Raw genomic sequence first — 19312 nt, forward strand, 5'->3', positions numbered from 1 at the left:
ACTTGAAGAAATGGGAATCGGGAGATTTGGGAGGGAGTGGTGAAATGAACAGAAGTTTGTAATCTAGAAATTCAAGGACCATAAAACAAAGGCCCATGTGTCCTAAGCTGCCTCCACCCCATATGGTCAGAAGAGAAAGAGGTGTGGGGGCCAGCTCTAAGGGCCCCTCCAGCTTCCCAGGAGATTCCTCCAACCCCCACAACCTCAGCCTTCCTTTTGCTGCCCAGACCTCTCTCCCTGCCTGCCTTTCCTGCCAGCTTCCCTCCAGCTGGCAGGCTGCCTGCTGGGAGCCTGTTGCCATAGAAACCAGGCCCAGAAGGATGCTGCAGGACCCAGGAAAGAGATGCACTCGTGTGCAGTCTCCAATGAGCCCTATGTCCCAACCCCCCACCCAGAGAGAGACAGAGAAAGCAACAACATATCTGCATTGCCTCCCCCATGGTGTTCACCTTGGCATCTGCCCTGTCCTGTCTGGTCAAGACTTGCATCACCCTCTTCCTCAACTATTGGGTCAGCCTCCAATCAGACATCTCTGCCTCACTCAGCGCAGCACGGAAGAAGAGCACTGGACTAGGAGCCAGATCTGAGTTCTAATGCTGGCTTTGCTGCCATATACCTTTGAAAAGCCACACATCTTCCAGCCAGGCCATCTAATATATGTGTGCTATGTGGGTATGCAACACATGCTACATATGATTATATCACACACACACACCACACTATACACACACACACATACATGAATGACAGAAACGGACGGTTAATTGTCAAGGTGTGTCCTTGAAAATTACACATTGCATATTTTAAGATCTGGAGCCTGGCATTTCCTCATGAATCCACATAGGACTAGAGTAGTCTTACTAAAGCTGAGCTCTGCCCAACCTATTCCCTTGCTCAAAACCCTCTAATGGCCCCCCAATGCCAACAAAAGTTCAAGATCCCTGCGCTTCCACTGACCCAAAGCCAGCACATCTCTGTATGTAGCCCCCCTCTCCAAACTTATCTCCTGCGCTCTCCTTGTTTCCCAAGTCATTTTTTCAGAGCCCTGACTAAGCCTGTGCACATGCTGTTCCCCTGCCTGAAACTCCTCCTGCTCCACCTGTCCCCTGTTCAAGTCCCCTCTTCCTCTGTAAGCCTCCTGAGTGTCCCCCGAGACCATCCTCAGCATGCACTGGATCCGAAGTCTTCCTGCGTTTGGAGGCAGAAGCACTGCTTGGTTAAGTTTTTCTGTTTCTGGTGAGAGTCTTGGTCCAACTCAGCTGCCTGGATGCACTTTGGCTCTCTTTATTTTTGTGCCATTGCATTCCAGTCAGCCTTGGCTCCTCCAGAGCTCCAGAAGTTACAAACTACACAGGTTAAGATGGAGCTTGCTCCAAGAAATACATGACTGAAGACCTGCCTTCCCTGTTACCCCCAAGAACCATGGTCCTGTCCTTAAGTACCCCTGAGCTTACTGCCTTTCCCCTGTCCCCTTAGGGGTCCTGAGAGGATCACATTCTGTCTGGGTGGAAACAGACCACTCAGTGTGGAACAATCACGTAAGTGCCCCAGGTTCCATGGCTCTCAAGAGAGCTGTCTAATGTGTCCACTCCAAGGAACACCAAGGAAGCTGGAGAGCATATGGGGTTACTGGAAGCACAGACTTCACCAACACTCCCAACCAGGGCTTGGGGTTTTTGCACAGGACAAGCAGGAGCTGGTCTCCCTTGTGCAAGTGGCATTTAAAACCAGCAGTGTGGGACAAGATCAGCCAAGAAAGAAGCACTGGAACAAAGCTCCAAAGCCCTGGAAAACAGACATTTGGGGGGTCAGTAGAGACAGTGTAGCCCCTGAGGTATCTAAGCCAGAGAGCAAGAGGAAGAAAACCAGAAGAAAGTCACTTCAGATGGGGCACAAAAGGGTCTCAAGAAGGAATGGATGGCCAATACAGTTGAGAATGAAAGGTGTCCACTAAAGGAGACACAGAGATGGTCAACAGGCAAATGAACACATGATCACTCATCATCAGGGAAATATAAATCAAAACCACACTGAGGGCCACCCTGGTGGCGCTAGGGGTTAAGTCTCAGCACTATCAAGCTATCACCAGCCACAGCAGCACGAGTTTGATCCCCATCAGGGAGCTGACCCATATGGCGCAGGAGACCCCTCCTGTCTCTCCTGCTGCTCCCATCAGCAGTGCATTTCAGTTAATCCTCCTGTTCCCCACAGTGTCTCCAGTGAATCCTCTCACCCCCTGCACCTCTGGCCTGTACCCCAGCTCTTGTATGCATAAATAAATCTTTAAAAAAAATAAATCAGAAGGGGAAAGACAAATACTGGATGATATCACTCCGATATTGAATATAATGAAAGAAAACAAAGGAACAGAAAAATTAAACCAAAACAAACCTGAGAAATCTGACTAGAGAACTGAAGCTACCAGAATGGAGTGGGAAGGGGCGAAAGGAGGAAGAGAGAACCCAGTGGACTACAGTGGAGGATTATGGGTGCTTTGGTGGTGGGCATGATGTCTTAACATAGATCTGAAGAGGGGTGAACCTACACCCCTAAATTATATAGAGTGTTGTAAACCATGGTTACCACAATAAAAATAATACCAAAAAAAAAAAAAAAAGAAAGGTGTCCATTGATTTGGCCACATGGAAGCCAGCGGACCTCAGAACAAGAGACAGGTTGGTGGCATATGGGGGTAGAGGCACACAGCAGGGGTCGTCAGCAGGTGTAAAAAACTAGGTAAGATGACTCTTTCAAAGAGCTTGATTGAGAAGGAAGAAAAGGGGAGAGGGAGGGATATTTTGGTTATTAGTCAATTATATTCCAATGAAGCTGGGGAGGGGAGTAGGAGGGGTGTTTTGTTTAGGATGTTCCTTACATGCCACATCCCAAGGGGAGAGAACCTGTGGGGAGGCAGAATAATGGCCCCCCAAAGAGGTCTGTGTCCCTGTTCCCAGAATCTGTGACTATGACCTTCCATGGCCTTCGCAGAGGTGACTGCACTAAGGATCCTGGGGTGGGGAGAGCCTGGATTACCCAGGTACGTTCAATTTAATCACGATGAAAGAGGGAGGCAGGAAAGCCAGAGTCAGGGAAGGTGAGGGGATGACAGGATCAAGGTTGAGTGATGCAAGGTGAGGACTCAACCTGCCATCCTGGCTCTGAAGAGAGAAGTGGGCTAGAAGCCAAGGCATGCGGATGGTCGCAATAAACTGGACAAGGTGACAGAACAGACTTTCCCCAGAGCCTCCAGAAGGAGTTGGTCCTGCCAATACCTCGATTTTAGCCCCGTGAAACCCAGCAGACTTCCAACCTCTAGAAATATCAGATAATAAGCAGTGTTGTTTGATGCCACTAGATGTATAGTAATTTATTACAGCCGCAATTGGAAACTACTATATTTACAGGAAATAGAACCTGTAAAGAGAAAATGATTGATGATAGAGGAGAGGCAGTAGTCCAAGGACCAGATATCAGAGGCATGAATTATAACTAATAACCTCTGAGCACTTAGTATGTGCTTGGCTAAGCGCTTTGCAAGAATAATCATGTTTGATCCTCACAAACAGTGCTCCCAACAGGGTGTTAATATCGCCCTGCTTGCAGGTGAGTCAACTGAGGCTTAGGGAGGTGAAATAACTTCTTATGATCAGACAGTTGTCAAATAAGTGCAGCGTGGCCAGGAAGGCCAGCTCTGAAACCATTACGCTCCATGGCCACCCCAGGAGTCAGGGACAGGAAGACAGATGTCTCAATCCCTGAGGCAGGACTGGTGGAGGAGGCAAGAGAAAAGATGTAAGTTGGGGGCTGATCCCAAAGTTGACCCAGATGACCTCAATCATGAACGAAATAAGGGGCGATGTTGTCTGCTGGAGATATAGGGTTGGAGAGAATGGAAGACAGGCTGGACACTAATGGAATGAAAATGGGCAGCTTTCAGGGAGGCAGCCTAGCAGAAAGGGTAAGCACATGCCCCTGGAGTTAGAGTGCTTGGGTTCAAAACCAGTGCTATGGGTTGGGTCTCAGTTTTGTCCATAAATGAAAATAATAGTAACTATTGAAAGAATTGTTCTGAGATAATATATGTCAAGAACTTAGAACAGCACCTGGCTGCCTATTGTAAATGTTGTTTAGAGGCAGTGAGGTTCGTAGAACTCACTGAACGGACAGCACTGGACAAATATAATCATGGAATGTAGCGCTGAGAACCCAACTAGGGTATTGTAGTTATTAATTATTATGATTGCTATTGATCATCTCCATCTGTTCTCCCACAGCACTCTAAATAAAACCTTTTATACTCCACATCACATTGTATTGTGGTTAGTTATTTGCATATCTGTCTCCCCTACTAAATAGGGCATTTCTGCAAATAAACACTGGTTGAGTAGTTGATTGGTTGGAAGGAAGAGTGGATGGTAGAGACCACTAATCATCCCCCATCATTTATTCTCCCTTTCTTCCTTAGTAATAGAATCCCACAATCTTGAGCTGGACACCTGGCCATTTCAAATAAAGATACTAATCTCCCTGGCTGCTGAGTATAGCCATGTGGCTAAGTTCTAGCTCAGTGGATAGAAACAGAAGTTGTATGTGCAAATTCCAGGAAATGTTCTTAAGAGAACATGTCCTTCTTTGTCCCTTCCTCCTCCTTTCTTACCACAATACAGACCTGATGGCTGGGTCTCAGCAGCTATCTTGGAATAGGAATAAACACCAAATGCTAAGGATGGAGGAGCAATAAGATAGGAGCCTGGGGTCCTGACACTGGAGCACCTGCCAGTTCTCAAAGGACTCTCTCTGGACTTCTAAGCAAGAGAGATAGGACTTCTGTCACAGCTAAGTCCCTGTCACCGGGGGCTTTCTGTAACTCACAGCCATACCCAACCATACATAACACGTGAATTTTCAGCGTAGCAAAGTGTCCCTATTTCATTTTGGACGTGGCAGTATTTGCTACAGTCCTCACCAGTAGCTGTCCACGCAAGCTAGAAACTGGCTTCCCTTGTGCGTCATTACTAATTCATAACAATGTCTTTCTCCCCATGCCTTTTAAAAGGTCAAGGAAGCCTCCTCCCCCAGAGCTCTACAGGGTGACAATGACCACATTCCTGACAATTCTGGAAGTTGTTCTCATGGTTACTTCAGGGGAAAGTTTCTACTGTTTCTCTAAGGGATAATACAAAAGGCTCTGGGAAGAAACTGGCTTATCCCAAGAGACACAGTGTCCAGGAGATGTTCAATATCCAGCATCTGTCAAGACATTTGCCTGGAGGATCTGGCAGCAGACTTGCGGGGAGGAGGTTGGAGAGAGGGAGGAGAGAGGGAGGACAGTGACATTTCAGCGAGGCACAACCATTGTACTAAGTCCCTCTCTGACAAAGCATCTAAGAGCTTAAACGTATAATCAATCAGGAGTCCCCAGCTTGGGGCCAGTGACAGTGACGCCGAAGTAGGGCTCGAGTGGTAGACTTAGAAGGAGTGTGACAGCAGTCAGGAACTGTGCTGGAGGGCAGCTGAGAAATGGAGGCAGCGTCCAGGCCCAGGGCGTGCGGTCGATCAGAAATACAGTCCTTTTGCAGGACTGTTGCTGAAATACAGCTTCATGAGGATGGAAGCTTCCTCCCCAGGCTCAAGGGGCTCCATTCATTCAGCACATGCCCCCCTCTCCCAATGCACATGCTGCTCACTAAGTCAGAAATGCCAAGTCAGGGATACTAAGGCAGAGGTGGGGGGGCTACCTTACAGCACACAGAACTCTGCAGGTAGCCCTGGTTGGGCACAACGGGTATAACTAAGGTGTTCAGATAAAGGATTCCCAGCTAAATTTTGAATGTCAGAGAAATGTATGGCTCATGCAACATTTGGGAAATACTTATGCTAAGAATTATTTATCTGATGAGCAAACCAAGTGGATGCACTTTTTGTTTTTTCCTGTTTTGGCTAAATCTGAAATTTAACATAAGCTCTTAACGAAAAGAATCTAGAAGTGGAAGATACAAAGGAATCCCCATGGTTAAGGAGAGGTGCAAAAAAAATCACATGGTTGCTCCATTCTCAAAGGACCCCAGGAACAGCAAGGACAGGGGAGTGTCCTTACTTCTAACACTCAGTAAGGACACTGGATGCTTCCTGTTATCATGGCCAGAGTATATGGGGTTTGGGAAGAGAGGTGCTGTAAGATGTCTTGAGACAGGGCTGGTAACTGTTTCTTAATTATGTTCCCTACCACCACAGGGCCTTGGCACATGCTGGCCCTTCTGCCTGGAACACTCTGATCTTCCATTTTCACCCAGTTAATTTTTGTCCATCCTTTAGCTCTCTGCTCAAATGTTACTCAAGGAAGCCATCCCTGACCCTGTGACTGGGTCAAAGTTACACTATGATACAATCTGAGCACATACTTCTTCCTTTGTGGTGCCTATCACAGCTGTACTTCTACAATGTTTATGAGATTCTTCGATTAACATGGTGATAAGCTTCACATGGGAGGGTCTGTGTCTGGTTCTGCCCACCTTTGTATCCTCACTGCCCAGCATAGCAATTGACAAGTGAGAGGCATCCAATAAATATCTGAGGACAAGTGAATCTCAAATGAGGGTGCAGTGGAGATGGAGCCAAGGGGGCACCAACTCCCACCCCTGTACATTTCTGAGCCAAGTCACCTTTGATGCTGAGCAACAGGAAATACCCACACACAAGATATAATCAATCTGAACTCCTGACCCAACAGGTCAGCAGGCAACACCCAAAAGGCAGAAAAGGGAAGACCTTTCCTCCCTGGCAACTTTGAAAAGAGAGACACATAAGTAAAACCAGGGAGGCAGGAATAAGGACAAGAGAATCCAAGAAAGGGGCCTCCCTGGTGGCGCAGAGTTTAAAGACAGCCCTATCAAGCTATCACCAGCCACTGCAGCACAAGTTCGATCCCCAGCCAGGGAGGTGACCCACATGGCACCGCAGACCTCTCCTGTCTCACCACAGCTCCCCTCAACAGTGTATTTCAGTATATCTGAAATACACTGCTCCCCACTTTGTGGTGAATCCTCTCATCCCCCACACCTCTGGCCTATACCCCAGTTCTTGTATGCATAATAAATCTTGAGAGAGGGAGAGACAGAGACAGAGAGAGAGAATCCAAGAAAATGGGGTAGCAGTGGGTGGGGATAGTCCTGGATGTTTGCCTAGAAAGGCTGCTGGTATTCATGGCTTGCTTTTATGTACCAGTTGGGGCATGGTGTGTGGTAAGTCAGACTTAAAATGCCAGGGACAGAAGGGACAGAAAGGATGGCGCAGGTGTACAACTAAAGATGCTTCAGCAGACAAGCAAGGGAGCCTGGCCAGAGATATGGGCCAGCTTTCTCTCCCCACCTGTCACCCCCTCTGGATTCCCAGTGTGATCACCTGTCCCAAGCAATTCAGTTCTTTAGACATTTATCCAACACTCTCCCTTGCCCACCAAGAGCTCCCCAAGCACCCGCATAAGAGCAAGGGAGACTTCATTCTCTGCCTACCCTTGCCTGTCCCTGAGCTCCCCAAGCACCCGCATAAGAGCAAGGGAGACTTCATTCTCTGCCTACCCTTGCCTTATTCCTATTCCAAATGCTTCTCAAATTGTTCCACTTCCCTCTATATCTGCTGCTGTCAGCTTGGGCCAGACAACTGATGAATATAGCGGATTGAATCAATGTGGGCAGCTCCCATCTACCTCCGGATAAAATGAAGTACAAAAGGTATTTTTGCTATAATACCTAACTTAAAAATAAGAAAGAGAAATCTCCAGGGACCAGAAACAAAAAGAAAATTCAAAAGCTGAGTAGTGAGAGTGACTCATGGGAATATGGGGCCAGGCATATGCTAGAGGCTAGACGGCAATGCCCAGGGAAGATGAGAGGAGCACCCCCGAGTGCTCCTGGGGAAATGCAAGTGTGTTCTGGGGAAATGCAAGGAGACCCTACATATAAAGTCAGCAGCTGGGGCCTCCCTGGTGGCACAAGCGGTTAAGCACAGCACTGTGAAGCCATCTGCAGCCTCTGCAGCACAAGTTCGATCTCCAGCCAGGCAGCTATCCACATGGCGCAGCGGACCTCTCCTGTCTTGCCCACTGCTCCCCTCAGCAGTGTATTTCATTACATCTGCCTGTTCTGCTCCCCACTCTCTCTGGTGAATCTTCTCACCCCCTGTACCTCTGGCCTGTACCCCAGTTCTTGTATGTGTAAATAAATAAATCTTTTTTAAAAATAAATAAATAAGGTCAGCAGCCATGAAGGATTGTTTCATTTACAAACTTGAGCTAGAAAGCTCATGTCAGGATTCGGGGATGTGGCCTGGAAGCAGGAGGTTGAGAAATCAGAACATTAAGGCTGCTTGTGTGTGGGTGTGGGTTCAAATGAGTACTACCAGTGAAATACAGAAATCTCAAGCTGAGATATTAACTCTAAAACTGGGCTCAAGCTGAAACAGTACTTCAGTATAAAGGAAATTGGACCCATGAGGAAGAAGTGGGCAGTAACAAGCAATGGTGAACATATAAATTAAGACATGTTTGTAAATCTAAACCGTTAAACCATAAAAGATATAACAACAGATTTAGCTGAGTTTTTTTTAAAGCAATATAATCAAAATACTAGCTAAATATAACATGGAAAATGGGAGAAGGGAGTTAAGAAGGAAATTTAAAGTATTTCAAGGTTCTTGTTTTATGATTTGGAAGGATACAACTACTCATTTGAGACTTTATTATAAAAATATGAAATTAAGCACATATCTTTAAAATCACTACTAAATTGTAAACTTCCAAACCAATGGGAAAAAAGAGAAATAAAATTTTGATCAGTTCAATAGAAAGCAGCAAAATCAGGAAGGGGGAAACCCCCCCACCAAAAAGAAGTATGTCAAACAGAAAATTATTTTAAAGAGAAAAGAAGTAAGTCAGATCAGTGATCAAGATAAATATAAAAGGATTAAATATGTCTTCTAAACTCTAGCTCCATACTGCTTAAGAGCAACACATCTGAAAAATAAGGATATAAAAGGATGGGGAAAGATACATTAGAATTAACAAAAGAAAGCAGCCACAATGATAAGCACAAGCAAAACAGACTTCAAGGCAAAAACTGTCAGTAAGGGCAGCTCTCCTGCTCGCCTGCGACCATGCAGGCGCCTCTCTTTTTCTTTCTCCTTTTCCTAATAAACCCGCACTTTTAAATTCTAAAAAATAAACAAAAACAAAAAAAAAACACTAGTAAGGATGAAAAACCACCTGTTTAATGATAAAAGGGCTGACCCATCAAGAAGAAACAACAATCATAAGCCTGAATGCTTCTAAATGGCACATTCTCAAACTAATGAAAAAAGGAATGAAATTAGCAGGGGAAATGGTGCACAATAATGGTAAGACCTTCTTAACTCACCTCTCTCAGAACCAGTAGAACAAATATTCCAAAGAATCTAATATTAACATTGGAGAAATACAGTTTGGAAATCTGATCCACACATATAATGTGTCTATATGACAGAATTATGTCAACAATTCTGAAGAATAAATATTATACAGGAAGCATAATGATCATAATGTAACACACTTAGAAATTACAGTAAGGAGGAAGCTACTTCCCACCCCAGAAAAAAATACATTTGGAAACTAAAAAATTATTCTAAATAATTCATGAGTTAAAGGGGCAATGATGATGAAAGTTAGAACTGAACAATGAAAAATACTGTGTCTACAGGAGTCTAGAGGAGATATTCCATAACTATACTACTGCAGTATAATTATGAATTAGAAGAGAAATATAGTCCTCACAATACATTAGAAAATAAGGAATGATGTTCAAGAGACTGAAAAAGATAGTAGAAGAAAGGACATGGTAACACAAAAATAGAAGAGAGGAAACATTAATGGCATCCATGAAAGAACAGAGATGCTCACCAAAACTAGTTTGAAAGAGATGCTCATTCAAACACTGATAAAACATAATTGAATATGTTACTAGATTAAACCATATGAATATATTAAAATGACAAACAAACCTCAGGCAATAGTGATTAAGAAAGAGAAGTAGGACATAAATATACGATATTAGGAATGAAAGGAAAGAAAGTATAATCTATACACACTATTATAAAATATAAAGAATATTTTATACCCAAAATTTTGAAAACTGTCCATTTTTATAAAATAGCCCACTTTTTGCAGAAAAACATAAATCACTAAAATTGACCTAAGAAGAAAAATAAAAGCAGAATAAATCTAGAAGCACTGAAGAAACTGAAACTGTAGTTCAAAATGTTTCTTCTGTCCCCAAAAGGCATCAGGCCGCATAGTTTTACAGGCAACACTTACCAAACCTTTACAGAAAGATAATTCACTCATATGTGGAATAGAGAGAAACAAAACAAAAGGACAAATACTAAACCAAGCAAACCCTAGAAATTTGATGAGAGACTTGAAGTTGGGGTGGGGAGGGGAATGGAGAAGAGGGGGTGGGGATCCAGTGGGTTATGGTGGAAGATTATGGGTTAAGTGGTGGATCCACACTTCTGAAGAGATATGAACCTATACCCTCAAGTTATATTTGTTACCGCAATAAAAATAAAACAATTTTTTTAAAAAATGGTCATGACTACAGCTCTGTGACCCACCGCCAAACTTAATTCAAACTGATAATGGGATCAAGCAGGGTTCATCCCAGGAATGAAAGAATGGGTTAACAGGGCAAATCTACTCATAAAATCCATCACATTACAAATGAAAGGAGAAAAATCTATGCTCATCAAATTAGATTCTGAAAAAGCATTCAATAAAATTCCACTCTCATTTTCAATTCAAAAAAATAAAAACTCTTAGCCAACTAGGAATGGAAGGGAATTTCCTTAACCTGATAAATACTTATCGATCAAAATCTGTAGCAAATATCAGATTTTTGCATGGGTTGTGAGAAGATACTCATTACATCAGGAATGGGAAAGAATGCTATATTCTCAACCGCAAATTGAAAGCCCTCGTCTATGCATTATCACAGGAAAAACAAATTATAAGACTATAGATTTAAAAGAAATATCCTCATTTGTAGAAAATGTATTGGCTATATAGAAAGTGTATCATGATTTTCAGATAAACTGTGAAACCCAGTAAGAGAGTAGCAAAGTTGCTGAATATAAAATCAATATACAAAATTTAATAGTGTTCCCATACATTAGCAGCATCCAATTCTTTTTTTTGTATATAATTTTTTTTTATTTTTATATTCCCCAGACAATTGCGACCCCCTTATTTTGACCCCAATCCCTCCCCTCACCTCCCCCCACCCCCCATAGAGTGTCTCTGGTTCATAGTTGTTAGTTGATTTTGATATTTTCTTTCTTATAGTTATTCTTTTTCCTGGTCCCTTATTTAAGTTTTCTAGATTCCTGCTATGAGTGAGACCATCCGGTATTTTTCTTTTTCTTTCTGGCTTATTTTGCTGAGCATGATCCCTTCCAGCGCCATCCATGTTGAGCAGCACCCAATTCTAATATACAACGGAAAAAAAAAAAAAAAAAGATTCCCAACACCAGTTTCCCTAGTGCAAAAGATCATCACTTTTGTCCTGGATCATGAAAAAAATCCTGTTTACGAGTTTCCTCATAGCCACTATTATGTCCCTCAGATTCACTTTCCACCCAGCAGCTACTGATCTTTTGTAAACATAAATTAGCTCATGTCACACTCCTTTAACCTTTTAATGGCTATTCATCAGTAATAATTAGATTCCAGTCTTAATCACGCCCTCTGCATGACTTGGCCCCTGCGTATTTTCCAACCCACCCCCTCGCCACTGCTCCACTCAACTCCACACACCCCGCCACCACCACAACCACCACCACCGTGAACCTTCTCTCCGTTCCTGATGATGTCACACTTTGCTGCCCCAGCACCCTTACAAAGCTGCTCCCTCTGCCTGGTGCCCTTCCCCCGGTGATGGCCTGAGTGTCCCCGGTCAGTCCTCAAGGTTCAGCTTAAATGCCACCTGCTTAATCCAAATAAGGTTCCTATCATTTAACTCCTGCTTTTTTTCATCATCCCACCCTATTATACCAAATGTGTAATCACATTTTTATTCGTGGATTATATATCCATTGCCTCAATCCCCTTCTAGATAATAACTTCTTTGAGGGCAAGAGTCATGTGTTTGATGTTTCTCTGTGCATTTACCAGGAGTTGTTATATAACAGATATTTAATAAGTATTTGCTGGATAATAGATCCGTGAGTGATTGCCAGAGGCTGCCGATTCAGTCAGAATCTCAGTAGGATGCCTGCTGTGTCTTTCCAGAACTCAGGCCTGTTGGGAGGAACAGGGAACCCCCCAAGGGTCTATCTGGGTAAGGGAGCAAGTGGGGGGCACGTGGACTTGGCTTACAGTCAGTGGGCAGCATCAGAGCAGGGGGCAGAGTACTGAGCACAGAGCTTCGCCCCTCCACGACTCCAGTCCCACCTCTCAAGAACTCAAGTCCAGGACCTGAGGAACTGGGATCACCATAAAGTGCTGCTTTCCCTATGCTGTGGAATATGAAGAATTTGGAGGACAGTGGACCTCAGGGGTTATGGGGCAGCAAAGGCAGCTTTTAGGTCACCTTTGATGGAGGCAATTACAGCCTCAGAAGCTGATGGAACTGCAAGGAGCTACAGCAGAACTGGAGGAAAAACAGTAAATCCCACAGGAACCCCAGGAAGATTTGAAAAGGCACACACACAAGACACCCCCAGGGGTTACCAGAAATTGTTGAGGGAAATTTAGGGAAAGTCAAAAGGTCCAACAATGGCAACTGGGAACAGAGCTGCAAGGAATGGCTACCAGAAACGCCAGCTCATTTCTCCAGCAGGCATGGCCTGGGCAGCACAGATTACCATCAAACCCTAACTGCCAGCCCCAGGCAGCTTCCCAGACACCACACTCAGGCCACTGGCCCGGCAGCATCACGGCCCCTGGGGCAGCCGGGCCACTGTGGCAGACGCACGGTCATTAGAGAAACTGTCTTCCCATAGGAATCCAACAACAGAGGGTGTTCCCTCCTAGTATTCCCTCCAGGACTCACGAAGCTAATTTTTCAGTTGGAAATTAAGGAAGCGATATTTCTAAAGCCATCTAATGCCAGAATAGTAGCTGCTGGTAATTCTCCCATCTCAAGTACACCATAGACTTGGGCACATAATAGGTACCCCCGACTGGTTAAAGGCTTGTGTGAGCCAAGAGAGAGGGAGTTTTACATCTGCCAGGAGCTCCTGAGAGGCAATCTTCATGTTTATTTGTTTCTTTTAGAGCTCACTTGTATGCCACAGGAAGTAGTGAGGGATTGGCAAAATCCTGCTCTCTAACCCTGTAAAGGACAATTGCTGAAGGCCCGCTCAGCAGACACCTGTTGTTTCCTCCTACCCTCCTTCCCCTCGGAGCATCTGGAGCAGACATGGGACAAGAGAGACTCTTTAGATTTGATGGCTGCCCAGGTGCCATCTCTGTGGATAACCCCTGGGTTGCTCTGACGGCCTTCTCCCCTCCAGGACAGGAGGATGCACATAGGAAGGCGCCTAGAGTTCCTCAAGGACCTCTCTCCTCTTCTTCCAAAAAGAAGGCCGAGATAGCCCCTCAAAACCTACCTCTTTTCATCTTCCACCTGTACACCGATGGAGTGGAACTCTCTTCGACTCCTGTTCTCCGTGTCCGAATCTGAGATAGTCTCCACCTGGTGGCAGGGTTGGGGGAGGTCAGTGGCCCGGGCCCGCCCAGGGAGAAAGCCCTTCCCAGGGAGGACAAGCAATGGCTGAGCCCCAAGCCAGCTGACAGACCCTGCAATCTGCCTGCACAAGAGGCGAGACCCAGAAGGTCAGCAGCATCAAGGTGGCAACCTCTGGGCACCACCCTGCTGGCCAGGAGGGGAGACGGTGCCAGGACAAGGTTGTGGGTTGGGATGGCTGGTGGTGCCCTGTCGACGACCAGGTGTGAGAGCTACCTGCAGCTCAGAGCAAGTCAAGGAAAAGGCCCACGAATCCAGAATGCCGCTGGTAACCCCATCCACCCATCCCCAACCGGTTTTGGGGCCACACCTCCCGCTTCCATACCTGCACCCCAATGGACGGCCGCCACTTGCGTTGCCGCGCCAGGCTCCGCAGCTCCTCCCTGCCGGGGATGGTCTTGATGATGAGAGTAGGGGGCTTGGGGCTGGCCCGGGGTGGCACCGGCGCCAACTCCAGGGTGCGCGCGCCCATGGCTGGGCCGTCCAGGCCGTCGGCGGAGGTGCAGCGCCGGGCCGGGCCCTCCGCCGCCGTGAAGCTCTCGTGGGCGGAGTCGGTGCTGCTCTGGGCGGTGATGGAGATGCGGGGCGGGGCCTGGCTGCCCGGCGGGATGGGGGGCGGGGCCTTTCTGAAGTTGAAGGCTGCGGCCCGCGAATGCAAGACGCAGTGGGTGAAAAAAAGGGGTCCTGGCAAGTACTGTGACCCTCCACACCACAGGACCCAGCGGCCACGAGTACTCCCCACGCGCTGCCTCGTGCAGACCCGAGGATGGTCTTCCCCAGCCCGCCCAGAGAGGCCAAGACGCTGCCCAGCGTCACACAGCACAGCTCCGCGGGGGAGATCTAGCACCGGGGCGCTCTCCTACCCTAGGGCCGGGGGAGGGCAGAGAGGGCGTACTCACAGGAGCCGGGCCTCCCTGAGACAGAGGCAGGGGCAGCAAGGAGGGGCAGGCAGTCGTCGTCTTGAGAGCAGCCGGCCTGGATGGCCCGGAGGTAGCTGTGGCTCCGCATGCGGAAACAGCCGGGCAGGTCCAGGGCGTCCACAGCCTGGGACTCGAGCTCCCCGAACACGGACCCGCACACGGCCTCCAGCTGCTGGCTCAGCTCATCGCTGAGCTAGGGGCAGAGCATGGGAAGGTCAGTTAGCAGGGGCTGGGGGGCTGTGAGGGGGGTCACTGAAGGCTTTGCCTTAGGAACCTATCTGGATCTGCACGGTTTTTCTCTGACTCTTCTGCATCTGGACTAAAAGGAACCCTCGCTCTCTACAAAGCAAGAGGGAGGCACCTCTACCCTGTGCTGCTCCCCAGGCCTGACTTGGGGTCCAAGTCTTGCCTCTAAATATTCCTCCCTCCACCCTATCTATGCCTCTTCCAGATGCCTGACTGGGAGCACCCTAACTTCCTCTCAACTTAGTCCCAGCACTGACGTTTCTCTTGCTGGACTGGAGAGAGAGGACCGGGACTCACCATCCACCCTTCTGCCCAGTGTTGGGGTAGGGGCTGAGAGAAGAACCCCTTTTATTTTATTATTCATAATCCACTATATTACAATTGTGATTGGCAGCAACCTATGGAGACACATACTGTGCCACAGGATGGAAATTAACAGGTGTTCAGAGCAAAAGTATTAACCTTCAAATGTTCCCAGCCTCCCACCTTCTGCCCAATAACTAGGGTTCTGGTTTGGCCTGCTGGTCCCTTCCCTTCCTTCATCCTTTAAGGAAAGTTCAACCATTGCTAGATGAGGGTCTTGGCTTTTGCTTTTGATATTCTGCAGTGAAGAATCTATGGTGTTAAAAATAATAAAGCAAGTAAGGAAAAGGAATGGTTGCTCACAAAACCACGTCACATTAACACTGCACTAAGACTAAATATACCACAGAGGCTGCAGCTTGTTTGTGTTACATGAGAAAACTGATTCAAAGGGACAGAAACAAAAAGTAAGAAAAGAAAGTGGTGCAAAAGTTAGTTCTATACCCAGAACACAGGATGGGTCACATTTGATCTTGAGCTTCCAAGCAGCCAAAGCACCAACCAATACAGCCTGTGACTGCCCGCATGAGCTATGAGGAGGTGACAACCCTGGACACAAGGGCTGGTTCTGCTACTTCCTAGCAGTGTGGGAGCGTTATTTCAAATTGTTAAGGACTCACCTGTCAAAGGGGAAGGATAGTGGTAGCATCTTCATAGGACCATTGAGGGGACTCAAAGAAAAACTTGTGAGGCACTTGGGGCAGGTGTGGCACATAGCAACTCCTCCATCAGTCACTTGTAAAGGACTTGAGGCCCAATTGATGAACCCAGGTGCTCATGAGAACCACAACTGTTCCTGCCACTGAAACTGAGACGTGCTTCCAAGAATAATTATGCAGAGGCCACGGGATGATGTCATGGGCCCAGTCCTCAGTAGCATCCTCATGCTGAATGTCCCATGGCTGTCTCTGCCATCTCTCAGGAAAGACTCACAACATCAAATTTATGTGCAGTCAACAAGGGCCCAAAGGAGTGGCGTGATCCACATGTAAAATACAGCTCAGTGTTTCTACAACTTAGCTTCAAAGCATAACAGAATATACCTCAAATTGAGCAGATATTTTCATACTGTTCTACCAGTGGGCAAGTTAGGGTTCAGAGGGGGCCTACAAACTGTCCAAGGATGCCCATTTTGTAAGTGATAAAACCAAAGTGAAATGTCTGGCTTCCTGGCTCTCAGGCTAGGCTGACTGAGCATCAGAATCTCCTGGGGAGCATGTGAAACCTGCATTAACTTAGGCCCCACTCCAAGGATCTGAAGCCAGAGCTCTCTAACTATAGGTTGTTCTTTGCTTTGGCTGCTCAGAAGTTTAGAGCCCTATTTATTGGAGATTTGATTCAGTTGTTCCAATGTGGACCCAGTAATTAAAATGAAGGACTGTTTGGATTTCTTTCTAAAGTTTTTCTTCAAAAGGAGCCTCATTACCAGTGTACAGAAATCATAGACCAAGGAAAACTCAACCCAAGATCCTGAAAGGTTAAGTGCATCCACTTTAACCTGCAGAAGTCACACTCCTGTGGCTTTCACCATGACTACTATGAGTCTACCTCTCAGTTTCTTCTCTTGGACTTCTGGGGTGCCAAGGACCAGCACCTGCCAGGGTATTTCTTGAAGCTCTGACTCCTGCTATTGCTACATCAAGCTCAAGATACTCCCCAACTAGACCCAATCCAGCCCAGAGGGTCCCTCCTGGAGCATAGAAGAGCTGATCTCCAACCCCTGAAGAGTATTCTGGCCTCAGGTCTGGACATCAGGGATGGAAGGAATCTCACTCTACAACTTACCTCTATATCTCCTGCCCTCTTCAGTGTGTAAATCACTAAGCCTCATATCTGGCATAGAGCAGATGATCAATAAACATCAGCTACTATTATTAGTAACAGAAGTTTCTTAGATCTCAGTGACAATACCACTCAGAGACTTCTCTTTCCCTGGGGCTCTTAAGCTCTTGAAATCCAAACCATAAGCTATTCCCATGACCCACACAATCCAAGGCTGATAGAGGGTGATGATCTCCCAAAGGCCACATACCTTCCATCTCAACTGGGTAGAAGGAGCTTTGGCACTCCAACAAGGGACCAGGGCCCAAGGGAAAATGCAGACTTGTACAGACTCTGAGGAATATTGCACCTGAGTTGATCTTTACTGTATTGTGATTATAAAACTGTAACATTGTGCTATGAATTCTTCTATTATCCCTGCACTGCCTTCCACCCTGCTCCCCACAGCCGCAGCTTTCAGAATCCTCTTGGGAAATGAGAATCTTAGTCTTTCTCCAAATCAGACTCAAAATCAAAATACTTCCAGGAGTGTGAGATATTTAGAAGAAAATACTTTGTTTGGGTCTAACTGAAAACCGTGCTAGCTAGAGTTGGTGGGTCCAGCTCGGGGCTAGGTAACATACTGCAGACTTTACATCGGTCATTTAGTTTAGGTGACCTCAGAAAACCCTCCCATTTCAAAACACTCCAAATCACCGGATAAAATATAGCAAATGTTGTTTTATATGCATAGCTGAGCTCACAAGAAAGCGAGATAATTCCCCAGGGGACAAAAGCAAAGAGGAGACTGGAAAATCAGAATATTAACTGTGTGAGTCAATGCTGCAAAAAGCCCAGTGGAGGTAAAAGGTGGGGGCAGGGGTTGCTGGTCTCAAACCAAAAGGCTTAGGTTTTAACACCCACTCAAGAGCAAGAATAAGGTTCTGGGCCCACATGAAGCATGGAATTAGAAAGGAGAACCTACATAAAGGAAGAACAGGCAAGCCTTTGATGAGAAGGTAGACTAGAAAAAAAAATCAATTATCATCACTGACGACAAAGAAGCTAGACTGTAGCCTAGGCACTGTGGGTGGGATGGAGGCAAATCTCTAAGGATTTGTACCCACAAAGTAGGTCCTCACATAGATACTAGATGTTGTATTTGTATGGGCCTACATGGGCCAGACGCCTCCACCCAAATTTAAATGGAACATAAAATGCTCCCAGACCTGGAATAATCTAACAGAAGTAGTTGCAAAATAGTTCTTTGAGGATCTACTCCTACTCTCCCACCCCTTTACCCCCACCACTTGGGGATTCTCACAGAGAAAACTCCATTGAAGATAAGCCACTCTTAGTGTCTGGCATGGCCCCAACTGCTGCAAAGGAAGACCACCTCCTGCATTCACAACTGTGTGCCCCTTTCCCAAGTGTGAACCAGACTTATTGGCCCACTTCTAATGAATAAAATAGGGGTGATACTTTTTTTTATAATTCTTTTTTTTTCTTTTTTTAAAGATTTATTTATTTATTTATACAGGCACTGGGTACAGTCAGAAGCGCGGGAGGGTGAGAGAATTCACCAGAGCCAGAGCAAGGCACAGAACAGGCAGACCAAAGAAGTACACTGCTGAGGGGAGCAGCGGGCGAGGCAGGAGAGGTCTGCGCGCTATGTGGGACCCTCACCGGTGGCCAGGGATCGAACCGGCGCTGCAAGAGGCTGCAGGCAGCTTCGCAGCCCAACGCTCAACCGCTGGGCCACCAGGGAGGCCCGGGGGGAGTGGAGGTGATACTTTTGAGATCAGATTAGAATAGATTAAGATTAGATGCAAAAAGATCGTGGTTTCCATCTTGGACACCTCTTTCAACCTCCACTGTTGAACCTCCACTGTTGTTCTGAAAGAAGAAAGGTGCTATCTTGGAAGTAGCTCTATCTTGAGTCCCATATGTCTCTGACCAAGAGCCAGAAAGGTTCTCAGGCCTCTGATGGCCATGTGAATGAGGGCTGAAGTGGATCTTGCTCCAGGCAAGTTTTTTTTTTTAGTTTTATTTGTATATTTCCCATACAATTACAACCCCCTTATTTTGACCCCAAATCCTCCTTTCCCCGCCCCACCCCATCCCCCATAGAGTGTCTCTGGTTCATAGTTGTTTGTTGATTTTGATATTTTCTTTCTTATAGTTATTCTTTTTCCTGGTCCCTTATTTAAGTTTTCTAATACAGGCAAGTTTTGAAATGACTGCAGTCCT

The 19312-nt window shown here is 46.2% G+C and overlaps 1 protein-coding gene across 2 annotated transcripts in view; it reads right to left on the reverse strand.

Moving 5' to 3' along the window:
* DLGAP3 (DLG associated protein 3) overlaps window positions 1-19312 on the reverse strand; it is a gene marked incomplete at both ends in the record, with an annotated part of 34534 nt that overhangs the window by 3583 nt on the left and 11639 nt on the right. For both annotated transcript variants that reach the window (XM_084241549.1, XM_084241548.1), the window contains 3 exons: window positions 13636-13721; window positions 14098-14411; window positions 14672-14885. In XM_084241549.1, coding sequence (XP_084097675.1) covers window positions 13636-13721; window positions 14098-14411; window positions 14672-14885 — 614 coding nt within the window. The remainder of the gene's footprint in view (window positions 1-13635; window positions 13722-14097; window positions 14412-14671; window positions 14886-19312) is intronic.

The sequence above is a fragment of the Talpa europaea genome (genome assembly GCF_964194135.1).
Source record: "Talpa europaea genome assembly, chromosome: 9".
NCBI classification, from domain to species: Eukaryota; Metazoa; Chordata; class Mammalia; order Eulipotyphla; family Talpidae; genus Talpa; species Talpa europaea.